Source organism: Gastrolobium bilobum, unplaced genomic scaffold, assembly GCF_033153095.1.
Source record: "Gastrolobium bilobum isolate Gb01-03AN ecotype WA unplaced genomic scaffold, APGP_CSIRO_Gbil_v1 utg41704, whole genome shotgun sequence".
In the NCBI taxonomy this organism is placed as follows: domain Eukaryota; kingdom Viridiplantae; phylum Streptophyta; class Magnoliopsida; order Fabales; family Fabaceae; genus Gastrolobium; species Gastrolobium bilobum.
The window spans coordinates 26,887-52,282 of NW_026898429.1; the positions used below are offsets into that span (position 1 = coordinate 26,887).

The 25,396-nt window shown below is 35.2% G+C and overlaps 1 protein-coding gene and 1 non-coding gene across 6 annotated transcripts; both read left to right on the forward strand.

The window, feature by feature from the left end:
• Window positions 1-58: 58 nt before the first annotated feature.
• LOC133316269 (transcription initiation factor TFIID subunit 2) lies at window positions 59-24,153 on the forward strand. 5 transcript variants are annotated; one of them, XM_061518003.1, is made up of 26 exons: window positions 59-223; window positions 399-744; window positions 1,216-1,361; window positions 1,491-1,557; window positions 3,383-3,582; window positions 3,682-3,835; window positions 3,996-4,080; window positions 4,213-4,304; window positions 6,106-6,231; window positions 6,356-6,409; window positions 9,389-9,457; window positions 12,755-12,852; window positions 12,947-13,291; window positions 13,383-13,470; window positions 14,977-15,102; window positions 15,193-15,249; window positions 15,766-15,845; window positions 15,945-15,987; window positions 18,916-19,002; window positions 20,379-20,468; window positions 21,170-21,228; window positions 21,318-21,408; window positions 21,487-21,652; window positions 22,012-22,195; window positions 22,526-22,692; window positions 22,849-24,153. In XM_061518003.1, the coding sequence occupies exons 1-26, from the start codon at window positions 108-110 to the stop codon at window positions 23,712-23,714; spliced, it is 4,002 nt and encodes a 1,333-aa protein (XP_061373987.1). In that variant the 5' UTR covers window positions 59-107; the 3' UTR covers window positions 23,715-24,153. The 5 variants fall into 5 exon arrangements, with proteins under 5 accessions (XP_061373987.1, XP_061373983.1, XP_061373986.1 ...); XM_061517999.1 differs by having other exon boundaries at window positions 13,380-13,470; window positions 22,526-24,153; XM_061518002.1 differs by having other exon boundaries at window positions 13,380-13,470; window positions 15,766-15,818; window positions 22,526-24,153.
• Window positions 2,864-2,936, forward strand: TRNAF-GAA (transfer RNA phenylalanine (anticodon GAA)). Its single transcript has one exon. It is a non-coding gene; the product is annotated as a tRNA-Phe (tRNA).
• Window positions 24,154-25,396: the final 1,243 nt, after the last annotated feature.

A 25,396-nucleotide genomic window follows, 5' to 3' on the forward strand; every position in this document is an offset into this window, starting at 1 on the left:
GCCACCACTTCCTCTATAAATAACGCATCAGTTTACTCGCTAAGAAGGAGGGAAGGAAGGAAGGAAAACACACGAGGAGAGAAATACATACCTCGATTTGCTTCCTCATGGCGAAGCCTCGCAAGCCCAAGAATGAAGATCCCAAGCCCGAAAACTCTGGCGCTTTAGTTCACCACCAAAAGCTTTGCCTCTCCATCGACATGGACAAACGCCTAGTCTACGGGTTCGTTTCGTTTCGTTTCTCGCTTCTCACATTTTCCCTTCCGTTTCACTCTTGTTTCCACGTGCACTAGCTGAAGATTGTGTGGATTAGGTTTTATTGGTGTTGAGACTGTGTTCTAGTTAGATTCCGGATCACATAATCGAAATCGAGAGATTTAATTTAATTTTACTTGCAGGTATACTGAATTGGAAATTGCGGTGCCGGAGATTGGGATCGTTGGGTTGCACGCGGAGAATTTAGGGATTGAAAGTGTTTGGGTTGATGGTGAGCCCACGGAGTTTGAGTATTACCCGCATCATCATCAGCAGCAGCAGCAGTTGGAGGATGAAAAGAGATGGAGCTCGGTGTGCTCTCCTAGCTCTGCTGCTGATGCTGCTGTCTCAGTTTACTTGTCATCTCTCGAGAAAGAACTGGTGCCTAATTTACTCATTAATTGCTGTAAACCTTTTAAGGTTGAAAGTGAACAGCAGGAGCAACCTGTTTCTGAAAATGGGTTTCATTCTTCTGCCGAGCCCAAGCAGGTTATAGTTGCTGTCTGTGCGCCCTTGCTAGAAATATTTTTGGGAGTTTTTGACAACTGAATCTTATAATAATATTTACATTTTGTATGGTTTTGAATTATTAGAAGTAATTAGACATAGACTGATTTTATAATTTGTATATATTTATAACTTTTAATTATCTAAAGTATACTGAGTTGCTGCCACGTGTATGGCTCAATATGAATGAAGTACTAACCCGATTTTCCACATGTATCATCAAGACATTGCATGTATTTATTTATAACGGTACCCCATAACTGATGTTTTTTTGTTGTATTAAATTTTCTACCTATTTTTTTGACCCACTTACTGAAATTGGCTGTTATTTTTAATTGGTGGGTAGTGTAGCATCCCTACCTGAAAATATGGTGGTGGTAAAATGTGAGAAATGAGTTGTTGTGGTGAGGTTTACTATTTCTGTTTTCTCATGTAGGTTGATGTTGGGTGCAGAATGTGAGATTTGTTCGTATTGACTATTGGATAGAGAAGGCAGAGACAGGAATCCACTTCAAAGATAATTTTCTTCATACTGATAACCAGATAAGGAGAGCAAGGTGTTGGTTCCCTTGTATCGATGACAATTCACAACGATGCTGGTATGAACTGTTTAACCCTTCCCTATTCTTTGTGTGTGTGCATCAGGTGCATGCCCACATTTATAATAATAATATTTACTTTTCACTGTATGAGCTTGAAGTCCGTATTGTTGTTTTGTTCATGTTCAGCTATGACCTGGAGTTCACTGTAGCACACAATCTTGTGGCTGTTAGTACTGGAAGCTTGCTGTATCAGGTAGCAATGAATGATATCGATGTTAAGGATTTTAGTTCTGAAAGCATGCAAAATACTATTTTTAATAAGCTGATAATATTTAGGAGTTGTATTTTGTCAATAGGTATATGTACTTTCCTGTCAAGTCAAGTCATGTTGGGAATTGGAATTTCTTTCATTTCCAACCACTGGTCAATTGGAGTATTTTTAATTTCAGTTTTCTTTGGTGTAATCTACAGGTGGGAAAGGATGATAGGCTTCCTTGAATTTTTTCTTTGGGAATCTTTATTGTTGAAAATGATATGATTTTGACTACTATGCTGATAGTAAGAACTGTAGAAAACTAGAAAGTTTTGAACAATGAGATAAAATAAAGACATGAATGTAAAGTTAATTGGTTACCATGAAAAATATTGGAAACAGTTCTTTCCTTCATATGGTCGTTAGTGATTACTCTCTTTTGCCGCCTAGTACTGTATTTGATTTCTGAGAGAAAATGTGAGAAACGAAGAGAAAATCACACACACAGAGAGAGAGAGAGAGAGAGAAGGTTCTGGAGAGTTTTCATTGTGTTGCATGTGAAAGATGCACTGAAGTGAGTCCACTGTTGTACATGTATCAGATGATGGTGACGACTCAGCAGTGAGTCATTTGAATAGAAAGCAGTTTAAGTAAAATGCAGTTTAAGGGACTGGTTCAAGTGAACACAACCCCATGATAACTTAAATACACCCAGAAGATAAAGTGAATCGGAAACAGTAAAAATACAAAGTATATTTTCTCTAATATCTCTAATATACTGAAGCTTGGCATGCCTGGTAAACAGTGAAATGTGTTGCTATGGCTTTGTTTTTTAGATTCTGGTATTTATTCTTAATTCTTTCACTAGACCCCTCAAATAGCTTAAAGGAGGAATATCTTACAATTTGGGTTGCTATCTTCTTTTCCTGCATGTGATGTTATTGGATATTTTGCATTACCTGTAAAATATTTGAAGTTTGAGGGTGGATGCTATTTTCTGATTTTTTCCTCTTCCTCTTTGGATTGAATGCAGCCTTCCTCCTTCCATTTCTTTTCTTTGATTCTCATTTTCTTTTTCTTTTTGGATAAGATTCATCCCAAAAGTACCCTTATCTGTAACCGTTGCTGTCATTTTGATACAACTCTGAAATGCTATGCCCTGGATTTCAATTTGTGGCTGCTTCATGATTTGTGGGGTTTCTCTCAGTCATCCATTTATTGTCATCACTATCAATTTGTTGTTAGGTTATACAACTCTGCAATGCTACCAGCCCAGTTTTGGTTTCTGGCTGGTTGTGCTTGATTTGCGGTGATAGCTTAGTTGGGAGAGCGTCAGATTGAAGATCTGAAGGTCGCATGTTCAATCCATGCTCACCGCATGGTTCTCTAGGGTTAAGGATTTGTGTAGCTAAAGATTTTGTCCTTTGGCTTGTATTTTTAGCTCTTTGTTTTGAAGAGAATATTTAACTTTCACAAAATTTTGAAGCAGCTTCCCACTTGTCTTTTAGTTCCATGCCATGAAAGAGAAGGGTAAAGGAAGGATGCCTACTGTCCAAAGTGGAAAAGAAAATTATTATTGATATTTATCCTTTGGTTGATGCTATTTTATATATGCTATGAGATGTAAACTTTGTCTATTATTTTTTTTTTCTCTTTTTTTTCTTTTCTGTTTAAGAGGATTTCTTGGCGCCCCCTTGTTGTAATTCACCTATTTTGTTTCTAATAAAATTTCTTTTTCTATACAATTTTTTTTTTTTATCTTTTATACACCTTGCAGAGTTAAAATGTAAAATTTGTATATGTTTGAATCTCTTTTCTTTTTCAGGTCTTAAGCAAGGACAATCCTCCTCGGAAAACATATGTTTATAAATTGGATGTTCCTGTTGCTGCAAGGTGGATATCTTTGGCTGTTGCCCCATTTGAAATTCTTCCTGATCACCAATTTAGTCTCATATCACACATGTGTTTGCTACCTAATCTGTCAAAGATGCGGAATACAGTGGAATTTTTCCATAGTACCTTCAGGTTGGGAATGTGGTAATTGCAATTTTGCAGGCCTGAAACAGGATCCTTATCTTAAAATTGTATACTGATCGGATAATTTGAACTTCTATTGGTGAGCAGCTGCTATAAGGAATACCTTTCTGTAGACTTCCCATTTGACTCATATAAGCAAATTTTCATAGAGCCAGAGATGGCAGTTTCATCTTTGAGTTCTGGAGCCTCTATGAGTATATTTAGTTCTCAAGTTTTGTTTGATGAGAAGGTTATTGATCAGGTCAGTTCATTGTTTAAATTCTTATATTTTATTATATCATTTTTTAATCAAATTCTTTCTGAGTGAATGATAAACTATTTTTCTTTCACATGGGAGTTTTCCGCATATGGTTTTGCTGCTTTGCCTGCTTAAATCTCAGCATTAGTGTTTGTTGTGACAGACTATTGATACAAGGATAAAATTAGCATATGCCCTTGCAAGACAGTGGTTTGGTGTGTATATCACTCCTGAGGCACCAACTGATGGTAATGTAGCAGAGGATATTTTTATAATGCTTAATTGGTTATTGATTGTTATTTTCATTTGATTCTTTGTAAGTTTTGCAGAAAACTTGTTTCCTCTAACATGATTGGTGAATGCTTATTTGCATTTTGCAGAGTGGCTCTTGGATGGGCTTGCTGGTTTCTTGACAGATTTTTTCATTAAGAAATGTTTGGGAAATAATGAGGCACGGTACCGGAGATACAAGGTTTGTTTTTGTTTTTTGGTTAGTCTGTGATCGAACTGAGAGTTCAGAGAAAGTGAGGTAAAGTGAAAGAAAATGTTAGAGAGAGGAGAAAAACACTGATGAAATGAATCTGTATTCTTATTCTATTCTTCCTGAGTTTTGGTTTACATACTTATAGATTCAGTTAAGACAGTTGTCATTTACTGTGTTAGCTGAATCAAAACAGAATAGATAACAGATGCCAGTCTGTTTGACTGTTATTACAGACATGATAATCTCACTGACTGTTTCTGTTCTTTCTGTCAATTACTAAATGATATTGGTACAATTAGCATTAAGAGGGGAAGGGTATTCTTCAAGGAATGTAGTGTTAAGAGGGAAAGGATATTCTGATAGAATATACTCTGTTTAGAAAGTTAGTTAGGTGGGTTGGTTTTATTTGTATAAAAAGGGGGTGTTGTCCTCTCTATTGGATATAGGTTGGTATTTTCTGAGTATTGACGGAGAGTTCTTAGTTAGAAGCGAAGTGCCTCTTTGCAAGAGGAAGTGTCTTGTATATTCATTTGTTTTTCTCTTCAATAAACTGATACTGTTCTTCCATTCTCCATTTTTCTTCCATTCTTCTTTTCTATTCTCGAAGTTTCAATCTCTAAAAGAACTCAGAGCCATATAAGATATATACCTGTAGTATAATATCCCTGGCAGTCTGATCTATGCAAAGTTTAACTCACCTAGGATTAGGCTGTTACTCATTATGATAGTCTGCTCCTTTGGCTGTCTCAAAATGTTTGTGGTATAACATTGCTACTTGGGAGTGGACACTTTGGACTGTTCATTTATGTCTTATAAATATTCTTTTGCCTGGTTGCTTTAAATGGCCTCTTTTTCCCTTTGGTTTTGAAGGTGCTGGCTTGAATTCTCAAATATCAAGCAGATCAGTTTTTCATTTTCTCTGCTCTGCAGATTTGTTTTAATTTATTAATTTTCTATAAAATCCTTAATTTCAAATGCTTGAGGAGAGGGTGAGCCTTGAAGCAACAGTAAGGTGTCTCCTTTGTGACAAGAAGGTTATGGGTTCGAGTTTGAAAAGCATTCTCTTTGAAAAAATGTAAGGATAAGGCTAAATATAATATAATCGACACTCACCTTTATCCTCACAAAGGTGGGATCCTTGTGCTCTGGAATTTGCCCTTATTTCAAATGCGCGAGGAGTTACGCTTTTTCAGCTTGGATCATCTTCTCCTATTTGGACATATAACGACTAGCGAAGTTTCTCAATTGAATTTCATTTTATATTTAGAACATGTTTGATACATCTTTTTTTAGCTTAAAAATAGAGTTAAAAGCTGTTTGGTGATTGCATAAAGCTATTCTTAGGATTTTAAAGGGAGGAGATGGAATGATTAGTTATTAGAGTAAATCATTAGGGTAAAGGATAGAATTTATAAATACAAGTTTAAACTAAGGGTAAAAATATAAAATAAATACGAGGACTCCAAAAAGCTGGAATACATCTTAAAAAAAGCTACTCTTGGGAGCTTTTAGCTTTTTCCCTTTTTCTTCGTTATTTAAAAAAACTCTTTTTATAATAAGAGCTTTTATAAAATTATGTTTGGTTAAGCTTCTGTAGGAGAAGAGAACCTAAAAATAAGACATGTCAAACAGGCACTTGTGTGTTTTTATTCTTTGATTGCCATGGTTAAACTTGGTTAGTTAATGTTATTTTATGTTGAAGCCACAGAGCATAATCTTCTGAGTTGAAAATGTGCAGCAGTTAATATGCTGATTACATTTTTGTATGCTCATGTAAATCAATCTACAGGCAAATTGTGCCGTTTGCAAAGTTGATAATGATGGAGCAACAGCTTTGAGCTGCTCAGCTTCGTGTAAGGATTTATATGGAACACAGTGCATTGGTTTGTATGGAAAAATAAGATCATGGAAGTCTGTGAGTTTTTTTCCCTTTCCTTTTTTCCCTCTTTTAGACATACAGCAACAAGCCTGGATAGTAATATGTTCCCTTGTATAGTATGGAATTAGATAATTCCTTTTTTATTTGTACCTTTGTTTAGGTGGCAGTTCTTCAGATGTTGGAAAAGCAGATGGGTCCCGAATCTTTCCGCAAAGTGAGTACTTGCCATTTGCCCTATTTGTCCTTCTGACCATTCTAGATATACTGGATGTGCCTTGGTTTGTCATCTGTGCTGTTTTTGGTGATCAAGTATTTGTGTTTTTTCTATTGGATATAGTAATATTGATATTCTTGCTATCTTTCTGATTTTTCCTTTTCCTGATAGTGGATTCGTTAGTTTGAATGGTGTGCATGATATGTTCTCAATCTGTCCGTCTGCCCTTCCCAACTTATGGTAGCATTTGATAAACCTCCTGAAAAACTAAGCACTGAACTTATACTGTTTGGAAAGGTTTTAATTTATGTGCTGAAAGTATAATGACACTCAACATGACTTGCTATATAGTGCTTCATTAGTATAATGATGTGATGGTTTTCAAACCCAGACCAGCCGGTTGGACTAGGAAATCTACAAGCTGTTCATAGAAGTTGTGCTCAGGCGAGAAAACAAGAAAGTCAGAGAAAGTAAAAGAGAGAATCTGTAGTCTGAAGTTTATTATGTGAAATATAACCTTATTAACAGAATCTGACTCAGTATTATAACAGAATCTGTTACAGCTCTGGATTGCTCAAGGCAAGGAATTTCTCAGCCCAAAGGAAACAGAGGAAATTGGACAAAAATGTCAATTTTATCGATGAGATCAAAGAACATACAAGAGGAAAATCCTCTTGCCAAGGGGCACTTACCTTCAACTGAGAAACTCCCAGCCCAACTCAATGTTTGTCAAAAGCTGTCCATCAATCAGGTGTACCTCCCTTATATACAGCTTCCTAGGCTTCTAACATAAGCCCCTAGCCGACTAACTACCTAACTAACCCATCTAACGGACTCTATACAACAATTATTAGCTTTTTTGGCATTCCGATTGTTTCCTGGGTATATTCCTTCAAGAATATACCTCCAATCCTTTATATCAAATACAAGTCGTAGCAGAATCTGACAAGGCTAACTAGTTATGCTTAACTGTAATGAAATAACAGCTGTACTGGCTGATAGAAATAGTAACGGATCAAAGGCATGACGAGTGTGTTCGAGAGAGAGAGAGCGAGCTCAACTACGAGTAAATACTCTAACAAGCTCAGTCCAACAACCCCTAAAAACTTTCAAATTTCAAAACCAGGATTTGAACTGGAAAAGCGATCAACCCTTTCATGGTTGAACTGGGCGAGGTTGTTTTATTTTATTTTATAAAATCAGTGTAAATATTTTCATTGGATTTAATTCATGGTTACCAATGTGTAGCCAAAACTCAGTCTCTCTCCTATTAATGTGTCTAATGCGGAACGAATTGCAGTTTGACTCCTATTTATATTCAGAAGTCTCACCTCTTCTCCTTTTACTTAACATTGAGGACTAGCATAGTATGAGAAACTTTACCTTTCCCAGCTCTTCCAAAAGCTTCAATTGTTAGGTGAAGACACATGAATTGTTCTTTATTTTATTTTATTAACTTGAGCGCACACGTAAAAGCCCTCTTGACTTGAAGTGTGGATAATACGTAGGCCCACTTATTTTAAAAAGAATGGGGCGACAAAAATGAATTCTCCCAAAAGCTTGAGCTGTTGGTGAAGGCACATTAATGATTTAATTATATATTTCTAACAACTTTTATGCGAGACTAGCATAGGTTATAGAAATATTCTAAAATAATTTTTTTAGTTTAATACTTGTTTCATTTGCTAAATATATCATAGAATCGGAGCATGTTGGATGAAATGGCGCAACACATTAGGATGTTTGTGTGATTGTTTAAAAGAGAATTTTTATAAAATAACATCAGGGCCTATAAATGTTATGAGTTGTTGAATGTTGGCCAACACATTAGCAGCATGTGCCATAAATTGGGAATAGTGAAAATGTCGATATTAAGGGGGATGTGTGGTCATACAAGGATGGGTAATATAAAAAATGAAGATATTTCATGTAAGGTAGCGTAGTATCCGTGGTTGAAAAGATGAGAGAATATAGATTAAGATGGTTTGGGTTATTTGATGACCCCTAGATGCTCCCTTAAGAACAAAAAATTGTTTTCAAGAGTAGGTTACAAAGAGAGGAAGAGTTCCTGAAACTTATTTCAGGGAAAGTAGGAAGGCAATACTTAATAGAGTGAGAAATAGATTGGCGTATGGTTTGTCTTAGGACGAATTGGAGAAAAGTTATAAACATTGCAGAGGAGTAGATTTGCTATTTCATATGTTCTAGACGCCTTTTCTAGTCATTTTTCCGTATATTATGTATTGATTTATTTTCTCTTATTTGTTTTTCTTTTCCCTCAATCTTTTCTTGCTTTTTATTTGGGTTCATCAATCCACGACCTCAATTAATATGGGATAAAGGTGATGTTGATGTTAACTTGTTGCATGTGCTAAACAACCTCTTTAAAAACATGTTGCATATTGTCATATAGTCATATATTTCCATAATATATATGTATATATAGATCACTTATCGACCTAGTTGGACCTTAAAAACCTTAAACCTCTCTCTTTGATTGACATCTGTTTTTGAAGACATTGATTGTGCTTGTCCACTGAAAATTAGAAAAAAAAAAGTAAATGATCTAATGATGAGCTAATAGTGTTCCTGATGTCAATTAAATAAAATTTTGTTTAAGCATCAACTATATGCTATGTTAAAGATTGTTTGGATAAGTATTGTCAGATACTTTGGACTGATGACAAAGTATTGTTGTGGAGTTTTTTAGCTTGTTTTCGTGCTTATATTCTGAAGTTTACATATCAATTAGCTCAGCTGGTAGTACTCATCGAGACATTGAGTGGTCTCCTTGCATTTCACAGCTTTCCCATTATTCATGATGTGCCATTATCATTTTACTGTGCTTGTTCTTTATTTCGTTGTTTGTGCTGGTTACTTATCAAGTGCTTTTTTCTTCTCTCTCTCTCTCTCATTCCTGAAATTTATGTGCTTGAGTGAGGGGTTTGATGATTGTTTCTTTTTGTTTTCAATATGTAGATTTTGCAAACTATAGTTTCTCGGGCTCAAGACAAAACACGGTCCATGAAAACTCTTAGTACTAAGGAGGTAATTTGCTCCTGGTTGAGTAAATTCTGTGAATTAGTACCTGCACATAGCTTCTATGAAATTATCTTAAAGCAATAGAGCTGAAAACCTTTGTATATAATTAGATTCTTTAACAGAGTAGTTAATTTATAACAAATGATTTCTAGCTCATTTTCTTTTATTCTACTGAAAATGCTTTAACATTTATTATAGTTCTGAGCCTCGGACATTTTATATATATGCATGTTAATTGTTCAAGGAAACCCTATAAATTCTCGTAGGTAATTATATTATTGTCATATATCCATTTCTGCTGGATTCATCTATCTATAATTACACAAGTGTGGATCTGACGTAGATATAGGATATATAAATTTTGCATGTGATACCAACTACCAAGCTGATGCAGAGGGGAAAAGCAAAGGCAGTAGCTTGAGACAGAGTTAGAGTTGAGGGATAAGGGAATCAAATTTGGAACTTGGAACGTTGGAATAATTGAATAAGGGTTCTAGGATTTAGAAAACTCTAGATTTGGAATTCATCAGACTTCAAGGAAAGTCATTTGCCAGACATGAGTGAAAATACAAGATTTATCTTCTTTTTTTTTTTCACGTAACAAGGCCTTTTATAGGCATACTAACACTTGACTGGCAAGTAAACAGTCTTCCAAGACTTTGCTCAATCCTAATAGGACTTCAATTCTATCATGATTACCTTAAAAAAAATGTCAAATAACTAAATAATATCCGCAAAAAATTGTCAGTCAAAGTTATATTATAATAATGATATAAATTACACAATTCTCTGGTTACACAATTGTTTTTGGAAGAGAATATGAGTGAAAAAGTAGAAATCACAAAAACAAACTTGAAGAAAACGAGAGCAAAAGAGGCTAAAATGGCAATGCAGGTGTCTGATCTATTTGCAAGTCAGAAACAAAAACTCTTTTAAAGCAACCATGAACAGAAGCTACATGGCACCCGAGAGAAGTCATAAATGCAATCCTATCCCATAAAATATGCAGACAAAAAGAGATGTCCTTGATGATGCTAGCATTCCACTTCAACCATTGCACAACCCACATGCTTCTTCTATGTTTTTGCCTCCTTTTTATTTTGAAAACCATTGTTGTTAAAATCGCAAGATAAAAGTAGGATCGTACTATCCTACAGTTTCCCCACCATGGCCGATTCAAATTGCACATAAAATCGGTCTGAATCAAGATCGTACAGGATCGACTAGCAAGAGTGTAAAGACGGTAGGATCCTGCGATACCACTGTTGAAACGATTTTAAAATTTTCAAACCTGTTTGTCTTCTGATCTGGACAATAAAAAATACCCATAACCCAAAAATTAAAAAATAAAATCACTCAGATTTTGCGAATTTTTTCTCTCTCTCTAGTGACCGCGACTGCTACTCTCTGCTTCTGGTGTAGTGGTAAAACAAAACTTTGTTTACACTGTCAAAGACTTGAAAAGACCACTCAGATTTGCGATTGATTTCTTCTCTCTAGCGACCATGACTGCGGGTCTCTGCATCTAGTGTAATGGTGCGAAATCCAGTGATGCGAGCCAAGGAGCGAACATGTTGTGCTCTGTTTCTTTGGGCCTGGGTGATGTTCCATTTTTGTGTGTTTTGATTTTGTGTTATTCTCAAATCACATTCCTTGTACAGTGAAAAGAAACCCATCTCTCTGTTTCTAAATGTTTGATTTTTTTTATATTATGTTATAACCCTTTTATTTTATATATAATTATACATACCCTGATACTATTCCCCAATTTGCTGTATGGTGAAATATGAAATCTATATGTTTATCACTAATTCTCGTTTTTGTTTGTCTAACCAAATCCAATTCTCTCTCGATATTTTTGGCCTTCTTCGTATTATCTTATTACTAAGGAGAAAATTCAATCTAATTTTAATCTTTAATGATTGAAGTTGTGGTTTAAATAATATTTAATATTTATTAATGTTATTTTTTATAATTAAAATTAAAAATATAAGATCTTACAATCCGGGTCGATCCCACGATTTATGATCATCACTCCCTTCCGATCTTAGGTAAAATCTCAATTTTGACAACCTTGTTGAAAACCTTATTTTGCCAAATCCTTTAAAATGTCAAAAGATATAAATCTCCGAAGTGATTGAAAACAGGCAACACCACTAAGAACTCCAAAGGAAGGTATCCGCTTCGCAATGTAAAAATAATTTTGCCACTTGAAATAATTTGCTTGGAGTTCTAGGTGATCACTTGTTCTAGGAGGCCTTGATTCAATTCTAAGAACAAGTGGTCAGGTTGTGGGATGTGTTTTGGGTGTTCAGTTGTAGGTATCAAAGCATGGAGTAAAGCAGTTGACATGAGAATAGCGGTAAGATTACTCCTTGTAACCAGAAGGTGACAAGTTTTGAGTATGGGGAACAACCTCTTTGTTCTCCATTTCATCCACCTAGCTTGAATGTTTTATTTGATTTCCCATTAAATCTTACCATCAATATGTAAGATGGATATAAAGTACCCAAATCTTGCAAATTGTAGTATTTTCGGATTCCAATGTTCACCTAACTCGCATTTACTAAACTTCAATTTCATATTGTTTGTCTCATGCCTAAAAAGGGCAAGGCTCCTTGATTTTGCCAAGGTAAGGTTAAGGGTCAATTGTATGCAGCCTTATACTTGCATTTTTGCAAAGAGGTTTCAGTCACAAAGGAGCAATTTTATCATTGTTTCCAAGGATTGCCCTTAATTCGTCTCATGCCTACTTAATGAAAATCCTATGATTCCAAAGCTTTCTCCTTACAACTAAAGTTTAGAATTGACTTATCAACTGAGATTATATTATTTGCAAAAAGCATTTGATGTGGCATTACCTCTTGGGTGTATGGAGTAAGTTAGTCCAATACTAGGTTAAAAACCTATGGACTTAAAGTTACAACTCAATAAGTTTTCATGTTAGTTGGTGTTGCATCATACATATCCTTTATAACTCAAATATATTGGATACTTGCTCCTATCATTGCTTGAGCTGTCCACAGGACTTCTTGTGTCACCCTATCTTTGGCATTTTCTAGATCAAAGAAGACTGGGAAAAATGAACTGAGATGGACAAGCTAATTGATGAAATTTCCTTAAAATTGCTTTCATTAAGGAAGCTAGGATAAACTTCATAAATAAGTCCTTGTAAAGCTGAGAAATGCAGTGTAGTTTAATCTTGTGTACCGTTTGCTTAAGCATCCTGATGGGTTTTCGTTTTTGTGAATATAATGTGAATCTGATTGTTGGCTTTCTTTTATTGGTTTTTTTAATATGCAGTTTCGACATTTTGCTAATAAGGTTGGAAATCTTGAACGTCCATTTCTTAAAGATTTCTTCCCTCGGTGGGTCGGTTCATGTGGATGTCCTGTTTTAAGGTGTAAAATAAGTATTTACTTTTTACTCTTACTCTCATTTTTTAAATGCTTTCTGTGTTCATATTCTGATCTGTTACTTTCTGCTGCTGCTAAGGATGGGGTTTTCTTATAACAAAAGGAAGAATATGGTTGAATTGGCTGTGTTGCGGGGATGCACAGCGTTGCAGACTTCAAGTACATCCATTCTTGATATTAATCCTGATACTGAAAATCGAGATGGAGATAGTGGATGGCCTGGTATGATGAGTATCAGGGTATATGAACTTGATGGTATGTATGATCATCCAATTTTACCGATGGCTGGAGAAGCATGGCAACTGTTGGAAATACAATGCCACTCAAAACTTGCTGCTAGACGCTTTCAAAAGCCTAAGAAAGGTGTAAAACTTGATGGCTCTGATGATAATGGTGATGTACCTTCCTTGGATATGCGCTCCAGGTACATCAGTTTCCTATCAACATCGTCATCATTTGTCGAAGCTTCTTGTTGTCATTGAGTTTCTGATATTTTTTTCCCTGTGATATAGCAGTACTGAGTCCCCTTTATTATGGATCAGAGCAGATCCTGACATGGAGTACCTTGCTGAGGTTCATTTTAATCAACCAGTTCAGATGTGGGTAAGTATGAGATTGCAGTAGACTGGTAGTGGCACAGCAAGTTGGTTCTTTAGAGTTATTGTGATATGTTGTTTTACTAGGCTATGAGAGGCATTGCATATGTTCAATTATTTATATCCTCTTTTTGGGTTTATGTGGACAACCATTTTACTTACCCTGCTTGCAAATTTTTACAACTTTGTTGTCTTATATTAAAATGAATGTCCTTATACTTTTCTTGTCTTCAGCATTTGTGGTGTTTGAATATTTGATTTGATGTTGAGGTTTCATCCTCCAATAAGGAAAGAAATTTTAGTCTCCGACCTCTTTGTCTCACCTGTCATTTGATCAATAGAGTCAAACGTAAACAAAAGTGGTCAGAGTTGCTAGTTGAGCTCGGGGATTATGTTGTAAGTTTAAAGCATGACTGGTGTTGTTTGTATTATCCATATTTGCTTCTGCATGACTGTGTTTGACATATCATGAAGACGACCCTGCCCTTTATGGCAGAAGAACTTTCCACTATATAGGGATTTCCAAGTCCAAGGGAGGGACTAATTATTGCGAGAATGGTCTATGCTAAGAACCGATTTGGCATGTTTTGTTGAAACTTATGCTTAGGGGCTGATCTGTGGAAGCTGTATGCTGGTCATGGATTTTTGGTGTTCTGGGCATGTCACATTATAATTGTGACCTATTTTGGTTTCACTCTTCATGGTGGAAGATTAAGCAAAGATAGCATTACTTGAACCTTTACAAGTACTGGATGAACTTGATGTGAAGTGTTTGCAAAAGATTGAGTGTCTGTTTGAATATGTTTTTGTTTTTTTGTTTTCAAAAACTGTTTTGAATATAGATTTTGACAGTAAAAGTACCATAAAACTTGTTTGAATATAGTTAGATTTAAAGTTATAAAGAAGTTGTAATTCTTTACAAAAATGTCATTACTGAGGTTTCTTAATTACAAGATTGCCAACATAAAGTAATTTAAAATTAAAAAATAAATTAAATTTATTTACAAAAGTGCCATTAATGAATGTTCATATTTACAAAATTTCCACCTCAAAAACAAGAAAATCAAAAAACAACTTTTGAGAACATCCCTTGGTGGTTCTGCATTTTTAGTTTTTAATACTAAAAACCAATTATTATTTTGGGAGTCATTTTTCAAAACAGCCCTTTCCAAACAGGTTTTTCAACTTTTTTGTTTTAAAACTCGAAAACTATTTTTAAGAATAGAAATCAAACAGGCCCTGAATTTTCCTTGTCTGTGTCTAAGCCTTCCTTTTGAGATGTGAACCATGCCACTATGACTTGTGCCTTTTTCTAATCTATTGTGGAAACCAGAAGGCCCAACTACATAAAACTTGCAACGATGTAATGTTTTAATCTGGCTTTTGGGTTTTGTTAGAAGCTAATCATGCTGATTCATTTGTGTTGGTGTTCATGTTTTATATCTTTTTTTACATTTAAATTTTTGTAATTGGTTATATTTATTGATTCTTGATAGTTTTTATGTTCTATTAGATTAATCAATTAGAGAAGGACAAAGATGTTATTGCTCAGGCACAAGCAATTGCAGCCCTTGAGGCATCACCCCAGCTATCATTTTCTGTCGTGAATGCCCTAAACAATTTTCTAAGTGACTCCAAGGTTTCAATTCCTTTCTGTAATGTATAGTATTTTCAGTAATTGAGTTTGAATTCTAAGTTAATATATGAAATTCTTTGGTTCAAACTCAAGGCTTTTTGGAGAGTAAGAATTGAAGCAGCATTTGCACTGGCAAGTTCAGCATCTGAGGTATTTAAATGCTAGGCTACTCATTGCATTATGACTTCAAGAAATATCAGTCGATTGCTAAATACATTAAATTCATGAGCAGTGTGTCAATTGAGTAGTCTATCTTCAATTTAACTGAATAGTTTCAGTGTTGTCAGATCTTGATTTAATATAGTTATTGACTTCTGATAACTTGCCATGACTTTTATAGTAAATTTTAGTACCTAAGAAAAAAGTCATTCATTTATTCTTCAATTTTTTATTTTTTATTTTTAAATTCTATATATTGTTTAACTCCAAATGGAGGTTTAAAAGTTAGTCAAGTTCATGAGTAACTATGGAGCCAAAGATAACATTAGCTGTTGCATGAGTATTAGTAAAGTTCGTGGATATAATTAATTGAAATGTGAATTATAGTTATACTTGTTATACCTACTACAAATTCAAATTACGGTTGACACTGGATAAGAAATGCTGACAGTTCTTTCTTTTTCATCATGGCTTGATTAATTTTGACCTAATTTCATTGTCTAGCAGGAGACGGATTTTTCTGGTCTTCTCCATTTGGTGAAATTTTACAAGAATCGAAGGTTTGATCCTGACATTGGACTTCCAAAGTGAGAATGTTAAAATTATTATTTATTTTACTCTTATTTAATTTTGACAATATCAAGTGACATTTTGTTGTTGTTGTTGTTGTAAACCACTCTTGCCAGGCCAAATGATTTCCATGATTTTGCTGAGTATTTTGTTCTTGAGGTAATGCAAGGAGGTAGGATGGGTATGAAGTTATCCCTGATGTGATGTGATTGAAATATGTTTGAGATTACACATGTTCTGAATATTGTCTTAATTTTTTTTGGAGGGTCATCATATATTTTATTTTTTTATATTTTTAATATACTTGCATTTTATGCAAATCTTATGTATGATGCTACTGCATATATTTGTATTTGTTAATGTCCGCCTTTGTGAACTATTGCTTTAAGTTTTTTCTGTTATGGATTTTCATGGTAGTGTGGACATGCCATTTGTCAGGTTGTTAAACTCATGTATGTATGTTGTGTAGCTATGCTCTAGGGAGTTCGATGCACTAATTCAAATGCAACTCTTTATTGTAGTGTATTTTCGGAATGGATCCTCTCATGTCACATGATGTCGTGAGATGATCTCAGTCGTCTATAGATAAATTAACGGTGACATGAGAGTATTTGTTCTCAATGTATCGTAGGTGTATACTTTTCTTTAATTCTCACGTATCATATTATGTATCTTAAGCAATTTTGACAAATAAGCTCTATAACAGTAATAGTTGAAGTTCCATTATACAACATATATTCAACATAAGAAAGGATAAAATTATTACTAATTAACACCAAATATATACCATAGATATCTATAAGTAGGTGTGGGTATGTCCATGTAGATGTTGTACCGATTTTACCCAAATGGTCATCAATCATTGCTGCTCCATTTATCAGAAAGCAAGTGTAGCAGGTTACTTAATTCTCAAGTTACTAAGTCTGTTATCATAGTTTGTTAAAATCTAGATTTCTCTAGGGTGCACCATCTGATGGTAAAATAATGTGCTTTTGACTTTTGAGCACCTGAGATAACTTCAAATGATATTGTATGTTATCTGTTAGATGCTGGACCATCTTTATGTGCTACCATAGGTTCGACTAAGAGTGGGCATGATTCTACTTGAATTGTTTTGTTCATTGAACCGAACCAAACTGGTTTAAATTGGTTCAGTTGAAAGAGCCGAACTGATTTATTTAATCTGCATTAGTTTTATTTTCCCGAATCGGTTCAAAACTGGTTCATGTCTCAAAACCAGTTTATGATTTATAACTGGTTCCAAGCAAGTTTGGATATGCAAACCAATTCTTAACCGGTTTTCCAAACCCCTTTTTTTGGTATAGTTTATTTTTTAAACTCTTATATAAAATTAGTTCTGTTCTCAAAACTGATTCAGAAAAATGTGGATTGGTTCAATTCAGTTCGGTTATTTTGCACAGCCCTATCTTCCATTACAGAAGTATGGCTTTGACAAAACATAGCACAAATTAGCAGTTGTGCATACAACACAAGTATTCAAGTTCCAGAATACAAATGCGGTAGACCAAAACATTTAGTTAGCTGCTTAATGCTAAAAAAGTGCCAATCAGTATCTTATTATAAGTATTCAGCATTAAATAGAGCCTCCCTAATGAGAGGTTGACTAGTGGTAAATTCTGGGTGGCTTGGAGGTTATTTATCAAAGTCGGATTGTACATCAGCCGTAGGAAGGGATTGGAAATGGGTTTAATCCTAGGTTTTACTAAAGATAATTAATATTTTTAACGCACTGTTAGTGAAAAAAGAAGAAGAAAAGAACAGAAAGTAGGTCTTTAAATAAGTATCTCACTTTAGAATAGATTTACAATCTATATAATGATAGAATTAAACAAATCACAGCACTAGTCAGGCTTAGGATGGGAAGCTGCCTTTGCGACATGAGAAAAAGCAGTCACTACAGTGAAGTAGCCTCACGGCAGCTAAAAACCATGGGTTAGAATGAATGTCACCGTGCAATATGCATATCTGGTCCTATAAGAAAACTGAACCAGATATCAGATTTAACATTTATAAAGTTCGAAATGTTTAAATAAAGCTGAAATTATTTGTAGAGGATTGAGATTTTAGTATGTTGTTGAAGTTGATCAAAGATTGAGACTTGAATATACAAAAAATAAAATAAAAAACGATTGAGACTTGAAGCTATTTTTGACTAAGAGGAAGGGCCACATGCGAGCGAGATAAAGGTAGAGTTGATTTTCTTAGGATAGAATACAAAGGAGAGAAATGATAACGGTTCATCTCATAAATATAGCTCTTTTCTTTTACAACCGTCTCGTTACACCTGACGCCAATTGATATGAACCTTGGGAGAACCTCATACCAAAAACTAGCTTATATGGTAGGAGAACCCAAAGTCCATATAAACCCCACACTAGAACCTTATGTTTCCAATGTAGCACTCCAAGTCCTATACCTTACAACTGGATTGTGACATCAACCTTCCTCCTTTACCTTGGCTTGGGACAGGCATGCATGCATGCACACATACATAGGCGGAGTTAAAGGTGTTCATTTGGGTCCACCTGCCACCGAACCCAACTAGTTTGAGATAAAGGTGTTGTTGATGTTGAGAATACAAAGGAGAGAATGTCCCTAATCTCTAAATGTTGAGATCCGTATGATTTATCCATTATCTATGCAGTTATTTTAACCACATGTTTCCTCTGTTCAAAGCCTACAACACCGGAGATACTCAAAGTTCCTAGGCATTCCTGTTGAACATCATTGTTGAGAATAGCCATTAAAAATAATTTTATATTTTTGTTGATTTTCAGTGCTTAATGTATGTGTCATTGTTTTATTTATTTTCAGAATTGCTGGAATATAAATTATAGAATTATTTGTATTTTTTGCATGGTCAATGATTTGTTGTGTTTCAAAACTGAATATTGAATTTGCCTTTGTTTAAAATTCGCTTATATTATCGGTAACCTTGTGCATCCTATGATAATTTTGATTTTTGATATGGTATGTATTCTGCATGTGGTTGGATAATAAACCATTTTATCATATTATCTTTTATAACTTGCAATGAATTTTTTATTTAATAATTGTCTGTTGTAGGCCATTCCACATGCTGTAGCTATGGTCAGATCCGCTGACAAGAAAAGCCCAAGAGAGGCTATCGAGTTTGTTTTACAGCTATTAAAGGTTATTGCTTACTTTCTGCTGCATGCATTAATTTTTTCATCAGAATGACACGTGACTATGACATGGGCAGTTAAATCCATAGAACGGAAACAGTGAATTGTAATAGGACATATTTATGGTGTCTTTGTATGGATTAATCCTCAGCGTGAATGGAATTCCTTTCAAATGAACTGAATGCATCTATTAAGTTGTTTCAAATAAATAATTTTATTAGAAATTCAATTGAATTGTAATTAATTATTTGTTCCTTGTTGCCTTGAAGAGAATGGACAAGGGATTTAAGCAGTTGGTCACTTGGTTTATATAGTGGTTCTATTTCATATTTGTTTAGTAAAATAATATTTATTTCATTGTATAGTATGCAAAGAATTCCGATCATGAATTATTTTGTCTTATAGAGGTAATATAAAACCAATCATGATACTTCACTTTACAGTTTAAGTTTTTGGGATGGACGGTTCACGACAATTTGTAAGGAAAAGAATTTTCTAATCCTGCAGAGATCATTGTCTCTGTACTTGCCTCTCTGCAGGTATAGAGCTGGCTATGAAGCATGTAACCCTTGACCCTTTCAATTATATTAGGTTATACTTTAGCGCATAGATATTTTCCTCCTCAATGTTAAAAATTGTTTGATCTATCCCCAAAAAAATTGCCGTGCATGCACATCCTTGCTTTTGTCATGAGGTGCTTAAGGCTTAAGCAAGGTCATGATCCTTGTTAGAATGATTGGGCATAACTGAATCCTAAAAGCTAGCTCAAGGGGGACTACTGCTCAATCTTTATAAAGGGTACTTCGTCTTTATATTTAGCAGATGTGGGATTTCTTAACACCCCATTTCATGTCCCTCTCCACTGTCGGCTGGCCTGGCCATCCATTCCTTGGATACACACTGCCGAAAAGTCACGTATGAGGCAAATTATGTTTACAATTCTTGATGTAAGTTGTAAGTTTTTTCAATTGTATAATATGCATGTTTTTTAATATGGCTGCTATGCTTCTGCCATTTGCCTCAATGCCATCCACCGTTATTCTGTGGTGGATTTTTTGGCTTGCTGCCATGAGCTGCAATCTGCCATTGATAACCCTGTAGCTGGCCCCTTCGATCCTTATTTTATATTTAGGATTCCACTATCCAAAAACAAGGTTAATCAACTAACTTTTGTTGATTGTATCTTTTCTTTGCTTCTTTATGCTGCTGTTGTATTGCACCATTTTTGGTTGTTCCTATTGCCATACATCACTGTCCTTTGGATATATGTTGGTTTGGCAGTGAAATTACTATTTTTTTGGAAGATTGCTTCTTGCTTTTGGCTATGAAAAGTTCTATGAACAGCTGTGTGACTCGTCATTTTTATCCTCCTATTTTTCACAGTACAACGACAACAACGGGAACCCTTACTCAGATGTCTTCTGGCTTGCTGCGTTGGTCCAGTCAGTTGGAGAGCTTGAGTTTGGGCAACAGGTTCATGGACTATTTATTACTCTAGCTGATTGTCATGATTATCTGCATGAATTAATATACTGATCTGAGCTTGCCTTGTGTCTTTTTGTTTTAGATTTACTAATTACAAAGTTCCTTAAGTACCTAAGAATTAACCAAGACAAAGATGTTGAATTTAAAGTATTGGGAGATGATAATTTTGTTGGTGAGAAGTGTGGTTTGAGCTGTTCAATATCCATTCCTATGACAACCATTCATAGGTTGTTTGTTTTTGTTTGAGAGTCCATATTTATTTATTGCTGTTAATTTGTATTTGTTAGAGTGTATAATATAAACCATTTAAAAGGCTATCACCCAACAACTTAAACTTTTGGATTGAATTGGTTCTTTACATGGTATCAGTGTCTTGGTATCACAGGTTCGATCCTTACCGCCCCCATTTAATTAATAATTAATTAAGTATTGTGGAGTTTCTCAGCACAGGTAGGTAGGCCTGTGTTTTGTCCACCCTTCAAGTCCAGTGTTTTCGTGTGAGGGGGCGTGTTAGAGTATATAATATAAACCATTAAAAATGCCATCACCAAACAGCTTAAGCTTTGGGTTGAATTGGTTCTTTACGGTATTTATCATTGATATGGTTCTCACCTCTTTTATAATATTATTCAACCACTCAAACTGATTATGACAATAAGGCTTCTTTCTGACTCTAAAACTGATGACAGAGTATTCTGCTATTGTCATCACTCCTCAAACGCATTGACAGGCTTTTACAATTTGATAGGTGAAATGATACATTCCTTACTAATTATGGTGGATTTATCAATTTTACTTATAATTATATTTTACATATCTGGAATTGTCTTCTGCTAGTCTCATGCCAAGCTACAATGGAATATTGACTATTAGTTGTATCCGGACATTGACTCAGATTGCTCTTAAGCTTTCAGGGTTCATTCCTCTTGTAAGTGTCATCTTACTCTGCATCGAACTGCTGTTCAAAGGTTGACATGAAATATCTAATGCTTCAGCTCTACTACAGGATCGTGTATATGAACTTGTAATGCCTTTTCGGAACCTAAAGGCAATGTGGCAGGTTCGAATTGAAGCAAGCAGAGCACTCCTTGATCTTGAATTCCATTCCAAGGGCATTGATGCAGCATTGCTTTTATTTATCAAATATGTAGTGGAGGAGCCTTCCTTAAGAGGTTGTGAATTCTTTCCCCAAGAGAGGATCTATGGAGATGTTTAGCAAACTAGAAATTTGTTTCAGAACTGGTGAAATTAAAACTTTTTATAAAATCCATCTAAAGTTGGACTAATTTCAAAATATATATAGTTTCTCCAAATTTTGGTTTTGGACGGTTAATATTAAATTATTGTTTAAATCTGGTTTTAACAAATAAAAAAAATAATTAAAGTAAAAGGAGTGAAAGGGAGAGAGAAATATAAAGTAATTAACCTAATTTCCACCTACTCTTACTCTGTTTCTCATACTTATTCTTTGATATACATCTTTAGTTTCCCCTTTATTATGTGTAGGAAAATTTACATTCTTTGATTGCAGGGCAATTGAAACTGGCCACCCATGTGATGAGGCTATGTCAGATGAGAGATGGATTGAGTTCAAATGATGAAATCACAAGCCAGACTTTTGTCGCTCTGCTCAGTTTACTGGAAGGGCGTATGGCATTTAATAATGTCTTTCTCCGGCACTACCTGTTCTGCATATTACAAACTATTGCAGGAAGGTAGTAATATGTCTACTATATACTCCTTATAAAAATGAAAAGCTAACATGCTGATTTTCTTGCTACTCGTTGATAATTTTGTTTATTAGTAAATCAATCTGATTTGGAGTCTAATATTTTGTTGTTAGTATGTAACCAATTCACTTTCCTACTCTTTGTGTAGAAATTTAACATCTTGTCGAGGGACTTAAGTGATGCTAATTTCCTGCTTTACTGCCAAATAATGTCACTTTGTTCTGGGTGTACACACATATACACACGCATATACTTACATTATGAAGTTTTTTTATGTATATCTTTTTTCATGAATGTATTCTTGCTTATCTGCAGACCCCCAACTCTCCATGGGATTTCTAGAGAAAATAGAGCGTTGCATATGAGTCTTCCAGAAGCTTGCAACTACCAGAGGAACATATTTGTTCTTGATTCAGAAAGTAAACCTTTGGAACTGCCAAACTCTACCCAAAACCTTACACAAGATTTGGCCATGACTGAGGGTTTGAGGGATGCGCTTGACGAAGCTACTAAGGACCCACCTTGTGAAGCTCCCGATCAAGCGCAAGCTGAAGCTCTAAATGAAGTGCCCCTTGAGACTCCCAAAGAGGTATTTCCAGTACTTCCCGGGGAAGCACCAATTGAAGCTCCCAATGAAGTTTCCAAGGAAGCTGATACTGTATCCCATAGCCATGAACGAAAGAGGCCAATTAAAATCAAGGTTAAACAATCTTCTGCGACCAGTAGGGCTGATACTGATAACCAAATGATTGAACGTTCTTTAGGTGGTCGTAATGAAATGGATCACGGAGCTACCAGTTCAGTTTCAGTAGATGCACCCCAGAGGAATTTTGCCGAGACTCTTAGCATTGGTAATCACAATATTGAAGAAGTTAATTCTTGGCACAATCATGGTTCTCGCATGACGGACAGTATTGGTAGTGCAAAGTTTTTGAGTGATGGTGATGAATTGGTCAAAGAACTCCAATGCACTGCTGATTCAAGTGTAGTTTATTCACAACCTCAACCGGAGGACCCGTCATCATCTAGTATTATCCAGGATAACAATATAGATGCTGATGCACGACGATATGCCAGCCTTCAGACTCTTTCTGCTGCTAGATTCGATCTTGATGGAGAATTGTTGGGTAAAGAAATTTCTGGTCGTGGGAAAGAAAAGCACAAAGGCAAGGAAAAGAAACGCAAGCGGGAAGATCATAAAGGACGCCAAGATGATCCAGAATATTTGGAGCGAAAACGATTGAAGAAAGAGAAAAAACGCAAGGAAAAAGAATTGGCAAAACTGCTGAGTGATGAAACAAAGAGATCCTCTATAGACTTGACAAGCAAGAAAGAGGAACCTGAAGTTGACGTAGCAAGACAGCTGAAATCTGTTGAACCCGGAGGATATGATTCTAAATTAGAAATGAGAAGGGTTGATACCAAACCCGAGGCATCCGAAGGTACACCTGCTGCACCAAAAATTCGAATTAAAATAAAAAATCGAATGCTCAGCAAGTCATAGCAAATAAAATTTGTCCTTTTATTTTGTAGATGTTAGAATGAAAATCACAACGCCCTTCATATTTTCTTGGTTGTATTTTTCTTTTCATTATCCGGCGTAGTAGATCATTTAGGTGCTTAGAATTATTAATTCAATGAGCTTTATTTGTTGGTAGTTCTGTTTTCTGGTTTTAGAGATATATGATTGCAATTTCAATCATACAATATTTGGATTTTTATCGACGGATGGTATCTGACTTTCTTTAGAGCCGCATAATGGTTCTGTAACTGGAACGTATTTCGAAGAGAGAGAGGAGGAGGGGTGGGGGGGTGGTTTGTGATAACGGTTGTAAATTTGTAACTTTAGCTTCTGTTGTAAATTTATAATTTTGTTGTATTGTTCCCTGAAGTATTGCTTGTAGTGTCAACCTTTTGTGGGTTTAATATTCTATTGGGTTCCCTTTTTAGGTCCAGTCCCACTGGATTTATTAGCACCTTTGTTTCAAAGTTATGAAGTTTCTGACTCAGGACGCATGAAATGGTAAATCCTGCTAGAAATTTTATGTTGAGTGTCAAGGATTTGTTTTAAATTTTGAGAGCTCAAATGTTAAGGTTAATGGTGACTATAACAGTATTGCTACTCGGTAAAAAGGTCATTGATCCAACCTTCGTAGCTTACGCTCGGAAATTACTTATTATTCTGAAGTGTAAATTTTGAGATACATGGAAGATGGAACCTAATTTGCTTTTTACCACTTAAAGAAAAAAGGGTCGATCTTATTAATACCTTTTTGGTCTTTTGCTACGAATATTCAACCATTTATGGTTGGTTAGTTGTAGTAGACGTAAATTGTGATTTTACCTGTAATTTTAAGATGTAAATTTTTTTATTATTGTCATTTGAAAAGGATTATTCAGTAGGGGGTGTTTGGTAGAGGAGAAATTTTTTTTTATCCGAAAATTTTGATTTTTAAAAATATAATTTTTACATTCAGTTTATAATAGTATTCGAAAATTTAAAATTCAGGAAAATTTAATTTTTCAAAAATATCGTAGAATGACGCGTACCAAATATCTCCGAGCAATTACTAAAATTGAAAGTCTTTGTCTACGAAGGTAGTAAGTAGTGTAGGAGGCGGCTGCTGCTTATCATATGCTAGTTCAACCTCCAAGATCATCATCATATTGGCAGCTCAATCTTGACGTCAGGGCGAGTTTCTGTGCATAACTACTTGCCGAATCAAAATCTGACAGCGTTTAAGATCTGCTCATTTATTTTTCTTTGAAGCTGTTTCTGATAAAGGAGTTTTAGCCATGTGTTCTTTTAAGCGCCTTTGGTGGTAAAGCTTTGTTGCTTAAACATACCATCCATCATATAGGCTTGTACTCTCACCCATAGCTAAGAGGTGTCTGTCTGAGTTAGCTGAGCTAGCAGCTAGAGTCTGTGCTGTAGTGGGCATTGTTATGGTATGCAGGGGAGGGATCTTGCTCTCTGCTCCACACAATTTGGTCTATATCTATCTATATAGCTTTCCAAAAGGGTCAAAAAGAACGGCAGTACAGTGGTCCTCTTCTTCCCGTACTTGGTTGTAGTGAACTGAGGGCCCACAAAACTGCCTAGGCCTAAGAGTTACAGGGTTAGAACTTAGAACAAAGGAAACGCCTCTCCAAAAAATAGAAAATGCCTCTGATTTTTAATCTTTT

Coding starts and splice junctions, on each gene's coding strand:
- LOC133316269 (XM_061517999.1), top strand. CDS start 108: ATGGCGAAGCCTCGCAAGCCCAAGAATGAAGATCCCAAGCCCGAAAAC. Junction 745..1,215: donor CTTCTGCCGAGCCCAAGCAG/GTTATAGTTGCT, acceptor TGTTGGGTGCAG/AATGTGAGATTTGTTCGTAT. Junction 19,003..20,378: donor TTGTTTTACAGCTATTAAAG/GTTATTGCTTAC, acceptor TATTTTTCACAG/TACAACGACAACAACGGGAA.